Source organism: Stegostoma tigrinum, chromosome 7 (genome assembly GCF_030684315.1).
Source record: "Stegostoma tigrinum isolate sSteTig4 chromosome 7, sSteTig4.hap1, whole genome shotgun sequence".
Classification (NCBI taxonomy): Eukaryota; Metazoa; Chordata; class Chondrichthyes; order Orectolobiformes; family Stegostomatidae; genus Stegostoma; species Stegostoma tigrinum.
The window spans coordinates 80,632,080-80,653,285 of NC_081360.1; the positions used below are offsets into that span (position 1 = coordinate 80,632,080).

The 21,206-nt window shown below is 40.6% G+C and overlaps 1 protein-coding gene across 7 annotated transcripts in view; it reads right to left on the reverse strand.

Annotated features, from left to right (window-relative positions):
* Window positions 1-20,861, reverse strand: part of zeb2b (zinc finger E-box binding homeobox 2b) — a 142,113-nt gene extending 121,252 nt beyond the window's left edge. The window contains exons 1-2 of one of the 7 annotated variants that reach the window (XM_059647447.1): window positions 20,248-20,861; window positions 17,878-18,025 (exon numbers count right to left, since the gene is read on the reverse strand). In XM_059647447.1, the coding sequence (XP_059503430.1) occupies window positions 17,878-17,950 (73 nt within the window). In that variant the 5' untranslated portion in view covers window positions 17,951-18,025; window positions 20,248-20,861. Of the gene's footprint in view, window positions 1-16,587; window positions 17,009-17,877; window positions 18,026-18,179; window positions 18,264-18,535; window positions 18,714-20,247 lie in introns of those variants that run through there. The other 6 variants (XM_059647451.1, XM_059647448.1, XM_059647449.1 and 3 more) reach the window with 6 other exon arrangements.
* Window positions 20,862-21,206: the final 345 nt, after the last annotated feature.

Consider the following 21,206-nt stretch of genomic DNA (forward strand, 5'->3'; position numbering starts at 1 on the left):
CTATGAGCTCAGAGAATGCAACAATCAAATTTCAGGGATTGGGATAAAAATCAAATGGAGAATATCACAGAACCACAACCTTGTATGAACTAAGCCATTTACATCAACCTCCAAGGAAGAGAACCCGTTACGTCAGGTCAGGCGTGCTCCTGGGATCTTTGAAACCAGATTGATGGCTCAAATGCATTCAGGAGAAACTCCAGAGGATCACATAAATGTGTTACAAGTAGGAAAAGTAACAAGTATATCGCTTACCTACAAACTAGTCAATGGTTATTACGAATAATGCTCTCCTCTCATAACACTCAGAATGAAACATAGAAACACACAGATACCAGAAGCAAGATCCAAAGCACATACAACATAATAAACAAAAAACACAACACAAACATATAATGTAAACATGTATACACAAAGCTTGGGTTCAACATGTCTTCTGCATCTATTTTCTACCCTTCAATGGTCTTGAGGCAGCTCACTCATGCTAAACTTGTCGAAAACAATTTGTTTCCTGAAAGGTTCACAAAATCCCAAACTACCTTATGAAATATTGCCTGATCTGCTCGCTGGAGTGGCTCAACAGAGCACAAAAGATGCGTCAAAAAGTGGCTACATGCTTAGTGCAATCTACAAGCACTGGGCGCACCATACTATTGTTCCCGTTAAGCAGTAAAGATAAATAGTGGTGTGTTAACCAGATTTGACATGCTGTGTGGAAGAGACATCTTCAGTCCCAAGACACAGCCAAACACAAAATACAAACATTTCCACTATCCACTTTGGACTGGATAAGGCTCTAACAATTTGTCACTTGGGTGTAAGAGCCCAAACCTGTGTGGCTGGTCACAGAATACCAAATAGTGTGCACATTTTTTTTGGAATCTGACAGTGGTATATGGTTTAATTAAGGCTGTAAAGACCAAACTTCATCTTGTTCTCCCCTGCAGAAGCCTGGCTTTGTATCTTCACTTTATTGAAGGAATCATTTTAATGTTATGATTTTAGGGATGAGGCAAGTGGCAGGGCAGAAGGACACAGCTAAAGTAATCCCACTGAGGTTAGACTGTTCTCTTGTGCTACACAAGGCTTGGTTTTGTGTCTAATATTATGAAAAGAATAATTCAAACAGTATTTGTGACTCACATGGCACACATTAGAAGACAAATTATATAAACCAAGCAGATCTTAAGCTTGAAATTTTCACAGAACTATTTTAGTGGCATTTGCAATTATCTCCTAATCTAGACAATCAATCCCTGTCTAATTATCTAATTATCATTGTCTCAATGCTATGAAAGAGCAGATTTGCTATTTTATTCACCTTTTATTGTTTTTTCCTGCAAAAATTGACATTATTGTGATCACACCGGCATTTACATGAAATATCTAAAACATCCGTTTTGAATTGAATCTAAATTTCACTCTCTCTTTAATTCACTTTATGTCCAACATGGTCAAAGATTTTTTTAAAATACTGAAACAGAAACTGTCAGATGTAATCTAATGTACGTATAAAATAATAGACTTCATAGAATGGTACCACTGCAGAATGCTTCCATGCAAGCGGCTTTGGCATACTTGTAAAGCCATTCTCAGAGAAAATTTACTCTGCATATTAGGAAAAATGGTGCATGAATCAAACATAAAGCTCATCAAAATAATTATCTGATTTAGTGAGCAAAAATATTACAAAGTAAACCATTTTAATGGAGGGCCGGGAATACAAAAATGCATTTGTTGAATAGAATCATGTGTTGTACAAAAGTGCTCCTCTGAATAGAACACAGGTATTATACAAGTAAGTCTATTCAAACAGAGTGAACACTATACACAAATGTCCATTTAAGTTGAACACAGGTATGGACAAGTCTATGCAAATCGAGCACACATTGTATAAACAAACATATTAAAATACAGCACATGCTGTGTAAATTGTGCCTTCCTAAATGGAGCACATATTGTAGAAACACACTGATTTAAATTGAACACGCATTGTTTACATGTATTTCTTTAGATGGATGATACAAAGTAAATATGCCCATTTTAGAAGAATCCATAAACTATATAATCATCTGCAAGGCAAATATGCTGTATAAGTGTATTCAGTTAGACAACAAAGAGCAGAGTTCATATTAGATTAACATGTTTATTTCAAGCATGTCTTGTATGAATTCATTCCAGTAAAATAATTTTTTAAATTCTGTCCATTAAAATAATATATTGTTTAATTCTGTTTAATAGAGCACAGGTTTAACTCAAAAATAACTAACCTATTCAGGTAGTTCTTATCTTGTATAAGATATAAATAGTCTTACTCTGCATGAACAAGCCATTTAAACTGAGCGAGGTTGCAACATATGCATTTATTTCAAATGACATGTACAGTACAAAAAGCTTCTTTTAAATAGTCAGTGTATAATTATGTACACTTGAATTCACCACCTGTTAAGACCACTTGGGGGAAGTAGTAGAGGGTCCCTGAAACCTAACAGAACTGTCTTCAAGCATGAGCCTTTATATTTGGAAGAAATTCAGTACAGGGAGAAAACTGAATGAAGAAAACAAAGAAGTAAACACTTTATAAACATGTTTATTCAATTACAGAAAACAATTTATAAATGTTCCTATTTAACGACAGTGCAGGTACTGTGTAAACAGAAACACAGTGTGCTATATAATTGTACTAATTAAATATGCTTATAAATATATCCATTTATGTAAAATGTACTGTTTAAATATGATATTTAAATCAGAACAGAAGTACGATATCAATATTTCCATTCAAGGCAAACATATAATGTACAATTGGAAATTAAATTGCAAGGGCCAGGCTGACATATCTAACTTAATTAAAAAATATATAATGTGTCCCTCTCAGTTTATGTACTGAATTAAGATTTCTTTGCACCTTCACTTCAATTCAAAAATATGTCACCTTTTGTAGCCACCTTCTGCAGTACCTAACATTTCCTCTCAAGTCCTCCATTTCATTCTCAGACTTATGTGAACAGAAGAATGATACAAACATTCGCACAAATTGTACTCTGTGCATTTCTAGTGTCAGTTACAAACGGAACAGCCATTCAAGAAATGCACAAGATACGATTCCGTGAATGAACAGAATGAACTTCAACACAGTGCAGGGTGCCAGCCTGGCCCTTAATGGGCTAATGTATTCCATGTAAAGAGGCCACCTCCAAAGCAACTTAACCTCTCCCAGAGAAGGAGAAAGAAAGTCTTATCTATTTCTATACTTTTAACCAGGAACTATTCATTCAACTCCTCTCTCCCATTCCACACTGTAGAAACCTACTCAAAGTGAGAAAACATCCTTACGTTGCTTAAATATTTAGCAAACACTTTCACCTGCAGATTGCAAATGGAGAAGGAGGTAATTGTTCGTTTGAGCACTATCTGTGTTTGAGGTGGATAAATTATGTTGTCACAGACTAAAATTAGCAGCAATTTCTATCAATTTCACAATTTCCAATGCTAATTGCAATTTTACTTTTAAATATACTTGCACCTGTTTTATCATTTGGTCAAGATGCTTTAGGTACAAAGGCAGCGTAACTGAATATAACCAGCACTTTTAATTAACTGTACTGAGGATATGCAAAAAGAAGCAATTATATTTCAAATGAAAGAGTTTTTTGGCCTTAAATTATTGTATTGCACATTACTAGAACACAAAGCAAAACTACAAGATTCCATTTTTAATTTGTAATTACTTTAGTATAACCTTCCTGGGAATGAGTTACTGTTATTATAATTATTAATTAATTTTGCCTTATTACTAAGTAAATCAAGTAATAATGTAAAAATTAATTAAAACATCAAAATATATATTAACTCACAAAAAAGGGTTTTTGGTGGTCACAATTTAATTTAGCTTCAATATTCATTTCACACAGCAAAATTGCCTTCAAACTCAATTTAAGCACCATTAAAATAACATTGCCTTCTGCTCTTAGCCTGAGAACTAGGTTTTAACCCCTCCTTGAGCTCTCTCTTCAAATCCACACACTCCTTACAAGTGTAATTTAAAGCAGAAAGTTTTTACTATGAAAATCCTCAATGACAATTCCATTCTCAGCCGCAATGGTTCAATACATTTTAGCTCTAGTGACGATCATTCTCACAGCTGTTAAATGACAAAATTGATAGCATCAAGGGAATTCAAAATTCAAAGAGCTCAGACAGTTTAAGCAAACTTAGCCGGTGAGGATAACAGGAACATAGGCGTTTCACTGCTTCATATGGAAAGGTATAGAAATAAGACCAGTTCAGAGAAAACCTGCATCAAATATCAAGGACATCAGACTAATGGCACTTAGAACTGATTTTACAGCAGAGAGCCAACCCTTCTCAGACTGACAAGAAGGGGTTCGACCTCTTTCAAAATCATCTTCATTCCAACGCCCATCCATTAAAATATGTACTCCCTGTATGTCACTTGATGATTTGAGGCAGGAATGAGTCACAGGTTTCATTCTGTCAGCTTGTCAGGTCCCTTTAAAAAATAGCCACTGTCAATTTATTTTTTACAATTAGAAAATAACACCAACATAGACATTCCAGAAAATTCCAAGAAACAATTTCTCAAATACTCCATGATTTAACAAAACTCCTTTAGATTTGTTTTATTTCTTCACATAAATGTGACATTGCATCATGAGAAAGGAAGTGTAAGGCATTTTGAAAAGTGTCTTAAAGTGGATCCTAATTGGCTTCTATAAAATTCATTTAGCATTCTCACAGAAATACCACTATGGAGCATATTCTGAAATCAGCGATTTGCACATGCACATCAAAGTGCTGTACACCACCATTAAGTGATGCACCTTTAATATGCAAAGAATATTGTATTTCAGAATATTTAAGGAGCCAAAATTATTCTTTCCAAGTGGTATTTCATTGTGATAGATCAACTGGGATATAGGCAATGCACAACAGCTGTCTACTGGACATCACTTGATGATGTGCAAATGCTGAAGGTACACTTCGGTTTATGGAAGAAGGTTGCCAGCAAGCAGACACAAATGGGTACTTACAATGAAGGTACACTAACATCAAGAAACAGACTCCGCATTGTAAAAATATGCCAGAAAGAAATTTACAAAAAAACTATTAAGCATAAACTAGACAGACTAACAAACTGCTGGCAATGTGTTTGAAGCTGTAATGCAAACAAGAAATGTGGTTGGCTTTCAATAACCACTTGAATTTAGTCCTTCCAAATCACAATGCCATTACATGATGTCATTAGAAGTATCGGACTGAGCTTTGTAACTCACTGCCAGACATCTGGTATCTTTATATGTAGTATACGTCAAGCTGAGGCTTTACGTTACTAGAGAAGCTTTGTGTTTTGCATGCAGAGAAGGTACACTTTGAGTTGGGCAAACTGGCACTATCAAGATATCCTACAGTCCAAAGCCAGCTATACCAGGAGATACTTGATGGACAAATCGCTCCAGTAAAGTAAAACAAAATCAATGTGGCCAAACTTTTCTTCAGTTTAGAGTTGCTGCTGCTTTGACACTGTTTGCTTATTTTCTTGCCAGTCAGTTTCAGTTGAGAATAAATGCAACTAACAGTGCAAGTAGCCAATTACTTCTAACGTTGAAAACCTTGCCCCAGCCACCTCAGTGAAAGGGTGAACTGTCCATTGAGAAATACTCTGGAGGCAGACAGTGTATCTGAACTGCTGCTGTTGAAAAATGGGCTGTTACCTGCTTCACTGAGGACACAAATCCATTTTTCCACCACAGGGTACTGATAACTGGGTCATAAGCCTGCAAACACATCATCAATGTCATGTTGCTCCTGTCCTGCTTGTAATGGGATTCAAGTTCAATTTCAATCATTTGATCTAAACTGAATTTGATTTCCCCCACCCCTCATATCAAGACTGTGACTGCATCTGTGTCAGGTTACCTGTCCAAATGTTAAACAGAGAGAAAAGTGTGAGGGAGGATTGAGGATTCAGATCAGACAGTTACAACCTTATTTAATTATGTAGGAGTGCTTTGGGGTGCTTGCACACTAGTGATAGAATGGACGGCAATACTCTTTACAGCAAATTTGACTATTCAGCTTTTGAAATTTGTATTCCTAAAATGTGTCTAAAATGATTGAGATGCATATCCAGAGTTTGCTCATGTGGTGCACAGTTTGAGGTGGGGTGGGATGAAATGTTTTAACTAAATGTAGTAGGCTTTAACTGGTCTGATTCTGATAATGCTGTATACATGAAAGCCCAGCACCTCTGTCATTTTTAAAAAAATACTAAGCTCTCATGCTTTTAGGAGCCCAAAGCCAAATCCCTTTCTCTAAGGATAAGCCATTTTATAGAGTTAAAGATTTGTGTATAGTCCTGAAAAGTCAACTGTGATGTTGGTGTATACAATGTAAACATTCTGGTCCTAATCTAACAGCAGTGACACGTAAAGATATATATTTTGTGGCTGTATCTGTCAGAATCCATGTCCATGCATTTGTATCTGTGTGTTTATATATGGTATCTGCATCTGCACAGGTATCTATATCTGCATCTTCTCTGGCTTATATCTATGCGTAATTTTCAGTGCACATTATCATTTCCATGCTGTGCTCTATCTTTTTCTTCATTCTTCTTTCTTTAGTAACTTGTTTCCTTCTCTCACTCAATAATTAATATCAACTCCCATCCAGAAGTGACATGCCATAATAAAATCATTTGACGGAGACCCTCCTGAAGAATAGATCATGGTCTCGACTGCAATTTTAAACGTAACATGAATTTTTTTTTCTTGCAGTAGATAAAACTCGGATTAGTTGATTTCAATTGATGGGAAACAATCTCAAATTTTGGACGATTCTCAAGCTGGGTGCTGACAGAAGCATTTGAACTCAAACAGGAGATGAATATATCAAGGTTTCTTTTTGGAGTCTTACAATAATGTAAATGTTGCAGAAACTATGACAACTGTAGCTGTCACAATTTAAAAAGTGACGCCACCAACCTTTTCATAACTGGTGTTGCTTTTGATTTTTGACAGGAAACAAAGTACCTGCTTCTAGGGGTTTACACTGGCTATGGCTCCCTGCAAACTCACACCCTGACCTGCCGTGCATTTTTTCCAATCAAGAGACGCTTCCCATGACTACCTCTGCAGAGTGCCCCTATGCCACCTCCCACCCACGATTAAATCTCACAGCAAACACTTTTTTCTTGACACAACCTGAGGAGTGAACTACAATTCTCTTTTTCACAAACACACAAGGAAAACAAATCTGCAGGTTGCAGAACTTAGTTACGAGCTGCTTGCCTGCACCTTGGCAAAAGGAGGTCTCAAAGCACAGGCAGGAATAAACAGAGCATTAAATCAAGTAAAACTGTGACAAGGGCCAATATATATGCATGGACAATGCCAGTGAGGCATCTCCAATCTTTTGTTCAGAGCTTAACAAAACTCTCTGGTCACACCACTTTAGCTCAACACTGCTTGTAGAAAAACCATCAATAGATGTGCAGTGCCTGTCAAATGCAAAGCTGAAGGAATGTATTTCAAAGAACGTTTAACTTATAAGGTGAACCTTTATTACTTGAATAGAGATAGGACAGATATTTTTTCAGGCATTGGGCTGCCCAGGCTGTATCAAAGAGCCATTCAGAAACTGAGGGGCCTGCCTATTTATTTTTTCATAGTGCATCCAAAACTTTTTTTAAGTCTCAACAGAGGATCGATGGCTGCTGTTTATTTCCTTTGACACACAACGGACACCTCAGGATGTTCTTTTATTTTCTTTCTTTTCAATTACCACGCAATTTTAAAATAGTATCTTTTTAATTCTGGGTGCTCAAATGAAGCAATTTTAAAGTATTTTGCACCACATCCCCCCACCTTCACCCACCCAGACCTTTATGCTTGATGTTTGAATGAAGTGTGCTTGCACTCATCAGATTTTTTTTTCGTACTGAAGTAACTTTTCGAACCAGACCATTTGAGTTTGATCAGTGCTGTCTCCTACTAATTACAAAACCGCTGGGCTATCAAAGGAAGCAAGCACTTAAAAACTTTGATTGTTTTTACAGTTTTCACATGAAACCAAAAGTGACAAAATATTAGAAGTATACCCTTTAACTTCAGAACTGATTACAATTTTTCACAAATTCCTTTTTATTGTGTCACCGGGTTACTATGTTTTAGCTTCACCTTTGCATACCCCGGACCCAGAATAAAAACTGCACAATAGCCATGCTAGCTTTGAAAGAGTGCCTTGCGTTGTGCTGACCTGCACTGTTAGGGCTGATCTTATTTTTCCACAGAAGCCGAGAAGCTTTGTCTCTTTCACCCTGCTGCTGTCAATTCGCTGCCTATGTGCTGTCTCTTTCCCAGTCCCAACCCTGTCAGTTTCTGGGCTGCCAATTTCAACTTGAAGCTTGACTGGGCTGATTTGATGTAAATACCTCGAGGGAGAACCTTGAAACTGATGAACAGTTATGTCAAGTCGATTTTGCACTGTCGGGAAAAGGTAACCTCTGCACAAAAAAACAACAAGGTTAAAGAGATGGGGGCTTTGCACGTGGATTACGCTTCTCATACACCACGCTGTTTACCATCCCTTGGAAATTGTAACTGTCAGTATAAGTCCTAATTGTGGATGCAAAACCTGCCATTATAATAAAAACGGAGGCAGTGCAGACATTAAGTGTTACAGCCTAATTTGTGAGACTACTGAAAAGGTAGCGCAGATGAATATTTCATTACATTAATTACTGAAGACAACTCCTTCCTGCCAGCCACAGATGTGTGTACTGTAGCTAGCAACAGCCACTGCTAATACAACTTGCAACATATCCCCCTTACATGCACACAGACACACACATACACAGACACATGAAGTTTCAAAGGTGTTAGGCAAGTTTGAATATGCTGTCTGTATAAATGTCAAGGATTTTTTTTCTCTGAATAAGAAGCAAGGGAGGGCTTGACACTCTGACTAATCTGCTAAAAGCAAGTTCTACTGGATTAGCAGGACTGCTGGATGCAAGAATCGGGGTATAGAAAATCGTACAAAGGTTGGATTCAGTTCAGTTGCATCTTCAAGAGTCGTTAGGTTGACAAGGGCCATCTGAACTAGTTGCGTCTGGCGCTGCCTTTTTTTGTTGTTTGTTCTAATAACAAATAAAACTCATTATTCAGGTAAACTACTTTTTCCTTTCCTATTTAGTTTGAAGTTTTCCTGTGTAGTAAGAACTTGAAATTCAATGGAGTTACCTCTCTGTGCTCATCACTATTGCAGTGTTTGCATGATGAAGAATCTTAATTATTTAAGTAGCTTATACATGAAGTGTACATTTGTGAAATATGAAGAAATATGACATATGATAAACACCTCACAAAGGAGACATCTTTCAGCCAAGTGAATTGTTTGAACTATCCAATCGTTCCTAGCATGAAACTGTGTGGAATGCCTTGAAATTTGTTTTGTGGCATGGTATGGGCTCCCATTGAAGAAACAGTCTTGTCACAACGGTGCCCAGTATTGGATATTGATCATTTTACACCGATGAGATCAGCACCCTTTATTATGGAAGCTTTCATCAAAAAAGTGCAATAAACCAACTGAGAGTTAACAATAAAAACAGACAAGGATTGCACCAAAAGTATTTTTAACAGAACGAACAAGCAACCAGCTTTACTTAAACTATCACAACAATAGACACTTTGAAGATAGGATGGTCTATTGAACTTCACTGGTCTGTGTACAGCCACAGGTGGGCGTATCCCCAGATTAAAGGACACATGTGCCCAAACTGTTTATTGCATAAGTGTCTGCTGTACTCTAGAACAAATGAATTCCAAAGCCATGCTTCTGCAATTACAGGACTGTTTACATGTAAATGTTCAACTGCATGTAGAAGCACAGAGGGGCTCAAGAGAGTAGAAGCTAATCTTTCTTTGCATTTACCACTTACTCTCTGAGGAAGTGCTGGTCAGCACCACAACTTAAGTGTAGACTACACTGCGAGCTGACACACTTAAATTAGCATGTATTAAACAGTTAGCCTTTAGGTTTTACAAGTTTTCATGCATTACATTATCATCATGAATTTTTTTTTAAAACTTGCTTTGAAACTTTTTATTTGATTTTGCTGGTATTAACTAACTCTTGCAATACATGCCTCTTATGTTTCATTGATGTATTAAGTCTGAAATGAAAACACACCACAGTGTATAGAGGTCCAGTCAATTACATACAACAAAAAAGCAATGTGAACCTCAACATAACTGTTTCCTCATATGTGTTATTCCAGTGAGGCATTGAGTTGTATGATGATACTACCCCAAGGAACTGAGGAAAGGACAGCAATGAAGCTGCCCTGTGTCATAACTTCACACATCTTCAGTGGTCACTATTGTAGGAGATATCTTAGTACAAAACACAACCCATACAGCTCATGGCTATGTTTCAGTTTATGGGAGAAACAGGACACAGGTGATGGGATTGAAACTTTGTGAAAACAGGCAAAAATGAAAAGCAGCTTTGAAATCAAGTTTCGATCAGAATATATGAAGTATCCAAATCATGTTAATAAATAAATAAATGGCTTGGAATCTAGATGTCATGATATCTTAATCTGCTGATCTGCTATTGATTGTTCACTCTGCCAATGACCTTGCCAGAAGTGCTCTTCCACCTAACAATCAAATACACAATGCCGTATGTCACCATTATAGCTCAAAACTAGTGTTTCACTACAGAGCCCTGGGCAGGAGATGGCTGCAGCAGCTCAGTGCACTGGCAGCACTTGCTCTGTCAATTTCCATTTTTCATCCAAAATAGTTTTGCCAAATAAATATATACAGAAGTATGCACACAGAGAAATACACAGAGCAGAGAGTTATTTCCACAATAGCATGGTTTAGTTCGATGCTGCATCTTATTTGCTATTAGTATTTGGCATTTGTTGTTTGATGGCTATCTATTTTTCAGTAATTGTTCCCCCTGGTTCCGGCAATGTGTTAGAAAACGCCCTGTACAAGCTGTCACGTAATGGGAAAAAACGCTGTTCGGTCGTTTTACGCACGATTTGATATTACACATTTTCTAAAGCTCTGGCTTTGTCCACACAAAATCCAAAAGTGACATTTTCTGCCTATGATTGGCCTGAACTTTCTGTCGACTGGTCCACAACTAGCTTATTTCCAAAGGTCTGACAGCATCCCCTCTGCATTTTTACCCTTCCAAAACTCGTTTGTTTATTTTGGGGTGGCGGGGGGTGTTCCATTGCCTTCTCTGATGGTTAAAGTCACTTTGCTCTTCCTCGTTCCGCACTCTGTTGCGGTGACCATCTCCTGAGTCCCCAGGGGACCAGGTAAACGCCTCTCTGAACAAGCCGCTGGGAATTGTGCAGAGGCGGTGCAGCCTGACTAACCCACCCGATGCCTAATGTGTTTCCCGGGGGATATCTCGAGTTCGCCCCTCACCAACTGTTGGAACGGGATTCATGCTGCCCCCAATGCGGTAATCCCTCACTGGTGCTACCTCCCCATTCAGCTCGGAGTCAGACTTTACTTTTGCGAGTCTACTGATTTCAAATCTCCACTGGAAATGTACTACACGCCCCCAGCAAGTTCTGTAAGAACAGCGCGATGTTTGTAAAGAAGCTTCATGATGTTCACTTTCAACTCGTTTCATCGCTTTGTAATCTGACTTTAAAGAGGAGATGGGCAGTTCAGCAGTGGTATATCATCTTCGAGAGAACTTGATCGGTATCATCCAATCATCAGACTCTGGGAGAGGGTAGTTTACAGTTTACCACCGGCTCTAACAAGATAGCAAACACCTTTCATGTTAACATTCTGCTGGTGCCCTTACTTTCTCACACTGCCAAGCTGCTCCAGCACTGACACATACTTTACTGAACTCAATAAGCTGCACAAACGAAGTTCACGAAGGACATTTTATTTCGAGTGAGAACGGAAGATGAAGCCTCTGAAAACATTGTTGCTTTTATCCTCTGCTGGCTTCCACCGGCATTGATGCCATAAGTGAGTGGGAGCTCCCGAGGAAGTGCCTTGCCCAACGGTTAAAGCGTCTGAGTGCCTCAGCAAACAGCAACCATTCCTGGTAAAGAACGATCCCAGCAATCTGCCTCGAACAGAATTTTTTGTAAAAAATTCTGCAATCAGCTTTAGGCTTCACTTACTGCCCACCCCAAGCACGCACAAAGGTGTGCGTCGGAGTGAATTTGGTTACATTTGTAAGTCACCGGAACGGAGGGTGACAGGGGAACAGCAAAACAGGCAGCAAAGAAAAACTACCCTCACTCCCCATACTCGTGAACAGAAATTAAAGAAATCATCCAGAACGTATGTAGCATGAAAACAGTGCACCGCCCTTCTAAACTATTCTAAAACAGAATTTGCATTTCGACCCCTCAACGTCTAAGATAAATAAATAGTAATGCGTTACCGATAGGTCCCTAAAAGAAAAGAAAACGAGATGGAATCGAATTCTGCTCCCCGCGCCCCCCACCCCCGGTTTGGGAATTGGCATTCTTCTTGTTAATTTCACCAAGCCAACTAATTGTTGCGAATTGTTGCTTATTGGCTGAGTCCGAAATCTCTGGTTGGCAGACTGCACATTCCGTGAAGGTTCACTTCGAACGGAAAGGGCTGCTGCACTTCTACAGATTTGGAGATAAAGGTGGTCACTAACCTAAGCTGTCACTTCCACTGACTAAATAGCTCTAAAATGCCTTGACATGACAGTGCTCGGTACAGCGGGATGTCAGCTCCAGTTGTGTTAATCTGTACAGGCTGAAATTTTTTAATGATTTTTAAAAAATTGCAACGTATTTGCTCGATTGAAACTAAACTGAAACTAAAATAGAAACCCGTCAAAGATGTTATTCCTTTTCGTGGGAACACAATCCTGTCGCTCATCTTCTATGGGTGAACTGCAAGGCTGTACCATACAAACACAGACACACACACACACACACACACACAAAATGTTGGGTAGCAGGCGTTTTCAGGATGTACACCTGACCCCAGGCGCGGCAGGCTCGGGAGTGAGAATTTGATCCCTTTTAGACAGTTTTGCTCAAGTGTTGCAAGCGAGTGGCCACGAATAGTACCGGCATGCCATCCTGAAACATTATCTGTCTGTCAAGCAGGCCAAGGCTACACGGACAGGGGAGAGTGCGAGCCATGTAAGGCTGTAACTAGGGAAAGCCCAGTTAGCTCTCTCAAACACCTAAGCTATTTTTCTCGACACTAAACTCTCCTCTCCTTTCTCTCTCTCTCTCTCTCTCTGCCACCCCCCTCTCTCTTTTCCTCTCACTTTTCTTTTCATCTTGTTCTTGATGCCGAATGCAAATTTAGCCTACTGGCGGTGAAAGGGCTGAATTGTGATTAAGAAGAAGCAGCTCTTTCTTTGTTCTCCCCTCAGGGGATGTTTACTGGGAGAGACACGGCGGATCAGATATGAAAGGCATTCAGGTCACCATTGATGTGAGTGAAAGTGAAATCATACCTTAGGCATTCAAAAGACCGCAGAGTCAGAGTTCAGCTAACGGTGCCTCTGCTGTGCATATTTTCCCGTTAGGCAAGACTCTCAGACAACAAAATAAATAACTCCTCACACAACAACATGCATAGATACACTTCCTTTATATTTCAAAGTTTTTTTTAATAAAAAGCCCGTAAAATATTATACTTTCTGACGGCCATTGGATTGATCCAAATATATTCTTACTAAAACGTGTATAATTATGTTTTAAAAATTCCGCTTAGCTTTTTTTCCAGAGTCTGCATGCATCTGCTCAAACATCAGCAATTAAGTGTCGGAAGATCTTTATTAATTACGTTACACGCATAAAGCAAAAAAAATCAACAGAAATGCCATAGCAGCCAGTCTGACTCAATCCCACTCCCCAGCCCCCTCCCCGCTATTTATGTACAAAAAAAACAGGCTAAAAAAGAGCCAACTAAAAGCCCATCAGAAAAGGTGTCTGTTATAGACGCACAGACAATTGCACCCTTGTGGAAATGTGGACTGAATAGTACAGTGGACACCCTAGCACTATTGACGTTATAAACATGTAAATGAAACACATTAGTCCTGACAATCAATTGTCTGTGATCACTGCAAACCTGCTCCCTCTCTCTCTCTGTTCTTTGATGACAGGCGCAAAATAGCATGTACCTTGGGAAGCCGCTTTCTGGGAAATGACACAAGGAGCGAAAAAGAAAGCCAGTTTTTGAAAAAATTTCAAAATAAGAAACCCCGAAACCTTTTCTTTCTCCCTTCAAGAAAGGCGCACCTACAAGTAAGGACTGATAACAACGGGGTAAAATGTTTGGACTGGAAAGAGTCTGCCTTTGTTAAGTCTTGAAAGCAATGTTGCCATAAATGAATTACTGCCTATCTTTTACCTTCAGCATAAGTGCAGACACAAAACTCTACTCGCAGCATCTGGTTCTTACGCCTTAACCCATTCCTCCAAAGTACCTTTGTTGACAATAATCAATACATCCTAACAGAAGGGAAAGATCCTTTACTAATGTGTTTACAGCTGGTGATGGATAGCTGCTGGAGGCTGAGATAAGTAGAAGGGGTGGGGGGGATAAATCTTCACAATTCTAATTCATGATTTTACTACCTGAAAAAAACTAGATAGTTCCTTGTTACTGTGCCGGTTTTGCAGTTTTATTATAATTGATATAAAATGTAATATTTACTATCAAGGCCAATTCCCTCACATTTGGTCACCAGGCTAAGTTGCAAGTGGCAACCAAATGTCGCTTTTACTGTTAGCTGTTACTTGCAACACCTGATGAAAGTATTGCAACAGTGTTTGGACACGATTGGTGAAGGTTTACAAGGCTCCACCAGTGACGTTTATTTTCTTGTTGTCTGGAGAGACTTTCTCTCCTTCTATCTCACCCTTTTTGTTCCTCTTGTTATTTTAGAACTTAAAGCATTTCTTTTGCTGCAGCTGGGCGGATTCACGAAACCTGAACTGAGACATACACTGGGTCAGCCGACCATGATGATAGGCTCACTGTTTAGCGTCGCTCAACAGAAACAGCAGTGTCGGCCCACAACAGTTAATCCCATGATAGTTTTATTTTTTCCCCAACTCTCTTCCTCTCCCTCTTCAAAAGCAAGAACGCGCTTGGCGGATACTTAACAATTAGATTGCCCCAAATTCAGCAGATCTAAAGTTAATTTTAAAAAAACCTTGCGCTGGGTTTACTTAAATGGGTTTTCTCAATTTCGTACAATCCCTCGCAGTTGAAACCCAGTTAGAAACAATGTCCAAACTTTTATTTTTAAAACAGTTCTCGAGAAGTTCGTTAATTTCTCAGTGATCCTGACCAAACTTTTAGCAGTTCATTTTGGCAGAAGTGACCAGACCTGACGGATGGATCACCGAAAAGAAAATAAATTACCAAATACAACGGCCAGAAGGCTTAATGTGGGCGGTGGAGCAGGAGGCTCAAACTCATCATTAAACATTGCGTACGTTATTTCTCCAATTAACAAAAGGGCTCTCTCTATCTCTCTCAACAGAAAGCCAGCATTCCCAGGGAGCTCCACAAACAGGACCTGTGTGTGTGTGTATGTTGTGTGAGTTAAGGTGACGAGGTGTGTGGAGATGCGCGGGGGTGGGAGGTTTGGTGGGGAGAGGGAGGGGAGGATGGGCGACCCTAACAAAATATCAGTGTACAAAGGGTTAACCAAAATAACAAGGACAGTTTTGTCACCCTCTCCACTTGAGTAAATACACCCTGAACAACGGCAATCGACTGCCAGTTGTGAAATTGCTACATGCACATCAATTTCACTTGCTAAAAAGAAGTTTGATTTCCTTTGATCTAACTGGAAATCAAAGTTACCCAAAGTATAAATTATTAAGTAAGCGCGGGTCTCCCGAGTCCTGAAACAAAACACTTAAAGTAAAAGTGTTTCAAAGTTACAGATGAGTCAGTAATCATCTGACTTGGGTTGTGACTGAAACTGACACTGCCTTTTGTTCATTTTTTTTCTCGGTATTTTTTTTCACTCCCCTCCTGCCTGGTCGCATAATCGTAACCTAGCATCTCCCCCCACCCCACCCCCCACTTCTTTCCTGCAATACATATCGCCCTGATAACATCTTCAAATATTGCTATCAGCGGATGCACAAGCAACGAGCTGACATCTTTTCCATGACTCCAAGAGAAGGCAGCGGTGGTGGTTGTGGGGGTGGGGGAGAGGTGGCAAAGGGAGATATTTTTTTAAAGAAAAACCTTCTCCTGCAATCAGCTATGATAAATGCAGGCGATTCCCCGGGGGAAAGGCATTTGGATGTGTGCATGACACGGGAGAAAATTAAAAGCTGTTTTTACCTGCAAGCCCCATCTAACGACCAGAACGGAGGGAAGTAGGGAAGAAATAAAAGCGGGGGATGCGCATTAAAGTGTTAAAGTCAATCACTCCGATAAAAATACCCAGAAAACAAGATACTCGAGAAAACTTGAAGTCACGTCAGAGATCCAGCCAGTGATCTTCAAGGCACGTTGGTATAAAAAGCAGCCCTACCTTATTTGTCTCCCCCAACACCGGTTTGTAATCTCATGTTCCCATGTTTTATGAACACACACGAACACACGGACATACAACAGCAGAAAGAAGGGACAAGCTACTCTTGACACCAGCAATGTCCTTTTGGAATACTTAGAAAGGGAGAGACAGAGAGCGAGAGACAGAGAAAGAAAGGACTCAGCCTCAAGCATTGATATTACAACACACGCAAAAAAAGAAAATCAATAAGTTTAATCTGCTAAAGGAGGAAAAGGCAGACTGCATCAAGGGGCAAGGTAACACACACACACACACACACACACACACACAGTCTTCTCGTCCAGTCGCTGTGGACTGCACTTTAAATAGAAACTCGCGACTGCTCGCCCTTTTTTTCTGCTATTGTTAAAGGACACTTTTATTTACTGATCCAGCCAAACATATCAAGGTGGGGGTGTTTTTTTTTCTTGTGGGGGTGGAAGGTACGGAACAGAAGATGAAATGAATGTTCACACAAAATGTCGAGCTGGCGGCAGAACATTTGAGCCAGTGCGAGGTGAAAACATGAATAAACGCATCAACAAAGCCTGATCCCGAAACACACAGAGACAGAGGCTTTAAATAATGTGAAGGACGACAAACGCGCGCACACACACATACACACACAAAAAGGACAAGGTATCAAGAAAGGGAACGTTTTATTCTGCTCCCGGTATCAGCCCTCCCCTCCCTTACCCCACACCTCACACTCATCAAAACAAAATCTAAAGAAACGAGAGAGATTTGCTCATTTAAAAAAAACATCCGCCTGACGGTCTTTTTCTTTCCTTACTTGAGGGTTATAATTTTTGAAAAAAAAAGTTGCAGTCATCCCTGAGAAGGGGGAGAGAGAGAAAGGGTTGGACAGCACGTACGAAAACATTTAACAAACATATGTATGTAAGGTGTGTTCTGTTAAACTGAAGTGTTGCCAAAGTCTGACACGTCCTGTTTTTTTTGATCGAAAAGAGTTTAGCTAAATAAGCGATCGCTTGGAAAACAAACAAAAGAGGCACATAACGGTTTTCTCCCGTAGGCGAGTCAAGTATTATGGAGAAAGAGGAGAGGACAGGAGTAACTTTCACACAACACACATCCACCACTTTCACTGGGGTGTGCGGTGGAGCTGATTAGTTGGGGTGGGGGGGGGGGTGTCTTTTCAAAGTCAATCAACATTACACAGAGGGGGGAAATACAGCCGCTCTTCACAATCTGGGGTTAACTTTGTGCGGGAGGCGATGGTAGCAAAGGAAAGGTGCTCTCTCCTACCGTTTTTCCTCCTGGGGTTGGCTTGTTTTCGCCTCTTACACCTGGGGCCATCCGCCATGATCTGCTGCTTCATTGATAAGAGTCTGATCAGATTCCAGGACTCGGCATCGGCTCGTCCCCCCGGCTCTTTTCACGACGCTTTACGGTCCTTCGGAGGGGGAGACAGAGAGAGAGAGAGAGAGAGAGAGGAAGGGAAGGAAAAAAAGAGGGAGGTTTACAAAACATACACGCCAACAATGTGTTTTACGGTACTCATTTAAATACTGCCCGCGAAATAAGGCAGAGCCCGGCCACCAGCGCACCGAGCGGACTTAGGTTCCCGCGATCCCACAAGCGGGCACCTCTCTCTCGGTTACACACGCACATCGTTAACTCTGAGCCCTAACTCTATCCCCTAAAACCTTCACAAACTGGGGGCCAACTGCACAGGAGCGGAGTGCCTCAGACTGTCCAGAAAGACAGCTGAGGCTCAGACCACCGTCATCTGTTTCTTTTTCATGTTTTTTTTAAAGAGACAAAACAAGGCGATTGTTTCCTCCTCTCACCCTCCTCCTCCCCCCCTCCCTTCCACCACCCTCCACTCCAACCTCCGGGGGCTTGTTTTCTTGTTGACTTTTTTACTCTTTTGTTTGTCGGAGGGAAGGGAACGCTGACTTACGAGATGGGGGAAGAGGCGGAAAGCAGGACGTTCGATGGTACCGTTCGTTGGGCGTGAGGACCGGCATTGAACTGCTCTGCAGGACCTCTCAGAAAAAAAATGTTTGATTTTTATTCCTCCTGACTGTAGGAAACGTGGGATCGTTAAACTACAGCAACGTCTGCAAACTGAGGTGTTGAATGGCAAACTAACGGTGCCGGCTGAGATCAGACTCGGTGTCATCTATGCATTTCCGCCCTCTCTGGAATTTACACTTCTGCCTCTTTTTATTTACTTTTTCAAAACACTCCCCGTAAAAAAAACACAGCTATTACAAATCCTCATTTCACACACACACAAAACGCAAAGCATCAAACACCCGCGATGATTAAAGGTGATTCCGGCTCATGTAGGCAAAGTGTAACTGTGATATGACATGATTGTGGTAATTCCCCCAAATTTACAGATGTCCTTTTTCAAAAAAAAATTTTAAAAAATTAAAGGACACACACAACTGATTTACGCCAGGCAAACCAGGGCAGGAAATGATCATTTTATAAACGTTTTGTTGTGAATTCAAACCGAAACGAAAAATGGGGGTGGGGGGGGCCAGTCCAGGCGCTGTTCCAAAAAAAAGGTTCGCATCAAACAAGCGGCCAGCGCACACAAACTATACGTTCAATGTGCAGATATTTACTCCTGTTCCTGGTAGATATGAAAGTCCGACCGCAATCCACATTAATTAAAAAAACGCATACAGCAACAAAGAGTATAAGATCACTCAAAAAATGGCCAGTCTGACTAAGCTTATGTAATAAATTCACATAAGCGACCAAGCATGTCATAGTGAAAAATGCCATCAGTGTGCCACACACAACTGCACTTTTTTACTTATTTCAGTGAAAGGGGGAAATAAGCAATTACGGCTGCTCCTACACAATGAAGTACACTTGAAACATCGCCCGGTCCCTTGAATTCTGGGCAGAAAACACTTAGCCATAAACTCGCCTTCAACACGAACCCCACCTTTCACTTTTCTTTTGCCATTCTAATTGAATTTTGTCAGCCGCCACCACCTTCCCCCTCCCACCAGTCCATAAGTTCGCAGTTTTCCTTTCCTTAAAGCTGAGAGTCCAACACACACACACACACACACACACAAAAGTGGAAGCACCACTCAGTTCAAAATACGATTCAAAGTTTTGGCAACAAACGTATTCACAGCGAACTGGGGACGCGGACTGTTTCACTCGGTTGTATATTTACAAACCGCGTCCCCTTTTCTGAAATCAATCGTTTAGAATTAAGAAACATCTATCGATTTTGTCTAATCTCTCGAAATTTCCGATCTACATTGGAGCTGCAATGAGGGGCAAACACATTGTAAGGCGCTGTCTCTGCAGGTAACGGTTCCTTTCAATAACCTATTGCTCACTAAAAATAACATAAAATCACAAAACCAGAAACACGCGTCCTGGAAGGAAAATTAAAAACTGACATTTTAGTGCGAAGATTCATATCAGTTAACGGGCATGTTTCATTTTGCCCCCTTTCAGCACCTTTTTCTAACACCTGGATGTCAGGTACTTGAACAAAGTTTTGCGCCTAAAATGCAGGCAGGATCAGAGAGGGGTCGGCTGGGAAAAAAATCTCTAAAGTTCATCTCCACTCGCGCAACAATACCTGCGCACAAAATCTCAATCTGTAAATAGATAGATAAATGTTTAAAATACCTGCTCTGTCCTGGCTCTGTTGTTCAGTAAGACTGCTGGGAGGTCGACAGCGTGCAGATAAAGGAACATGAAGATCAAGGCGAGATTTTTGTTTAAAAGGAAAGGGAAAAGAAGAAACCCTTAAAGACTTGAGGAAGGACCGTTATTCCTGCTGTGCAGGTTAGAACTGATCGCTCCGTTGTCTCTCACACCAGGAAACACAACCTGTGGACGGACTGACGTGTTCCGCTTGTTGGAATGACATTTTTCTATAAAGAGAGTCCCTGAAGTGCGGCCCCAGAAACGCACGCCACCTATCTTCGTGGTAAGGGATAATTGAAGATCCGTAAACGTGATCATCGGTAGATGTGACGTTTTCAAACATTTTTCTCCCTCTCTCTCCCTCTGAGTGTCCAGTCCGAATCTGGATTAAATTACCTTTTCAATGCACAGCCATCAGCAGAGAGGACGGGGCAAGGGGGAAGGCTGGTGACCAGTGGGAATGCAGTTGCCTCTCTCCCTCGATCGACGTAATCCTGAAATGGCATTCTTACAGGGTTAGCTGTATCTGAATGTCCTGATCACACAGCCCCGCGCTGCTCAGTGAGTCAAAGCAAAAAACTCCAGTCCTTTCCAACTCCTATTCAATACACAGAGGCGAGGCAGCGGGAGAGCTGGATGCATCGCTATGTTCACCAGATGAGGCTGGCGTTCGGGATCAGTACCGGGGTTGATTCTTTTTTTTACAGATCACCTCTCCCCCCCCTCTACCCCGCTCCAAACGCACACATGTTTATTTCAATAACATTTATTATTTAACCGAAAGTTTGGGAGCTCGCGTCTTTTTTTGTTTGGCCAACTCCGTCCGAATCCTGAAATGTCCAACTTTTCAGCTCGTCTCCGACCCGACAGAATGCGACACTCGAAATAACCTCTTCACAAAAAAAAACTTTTATGGGTTTCTACCGTGGGAACTTTTG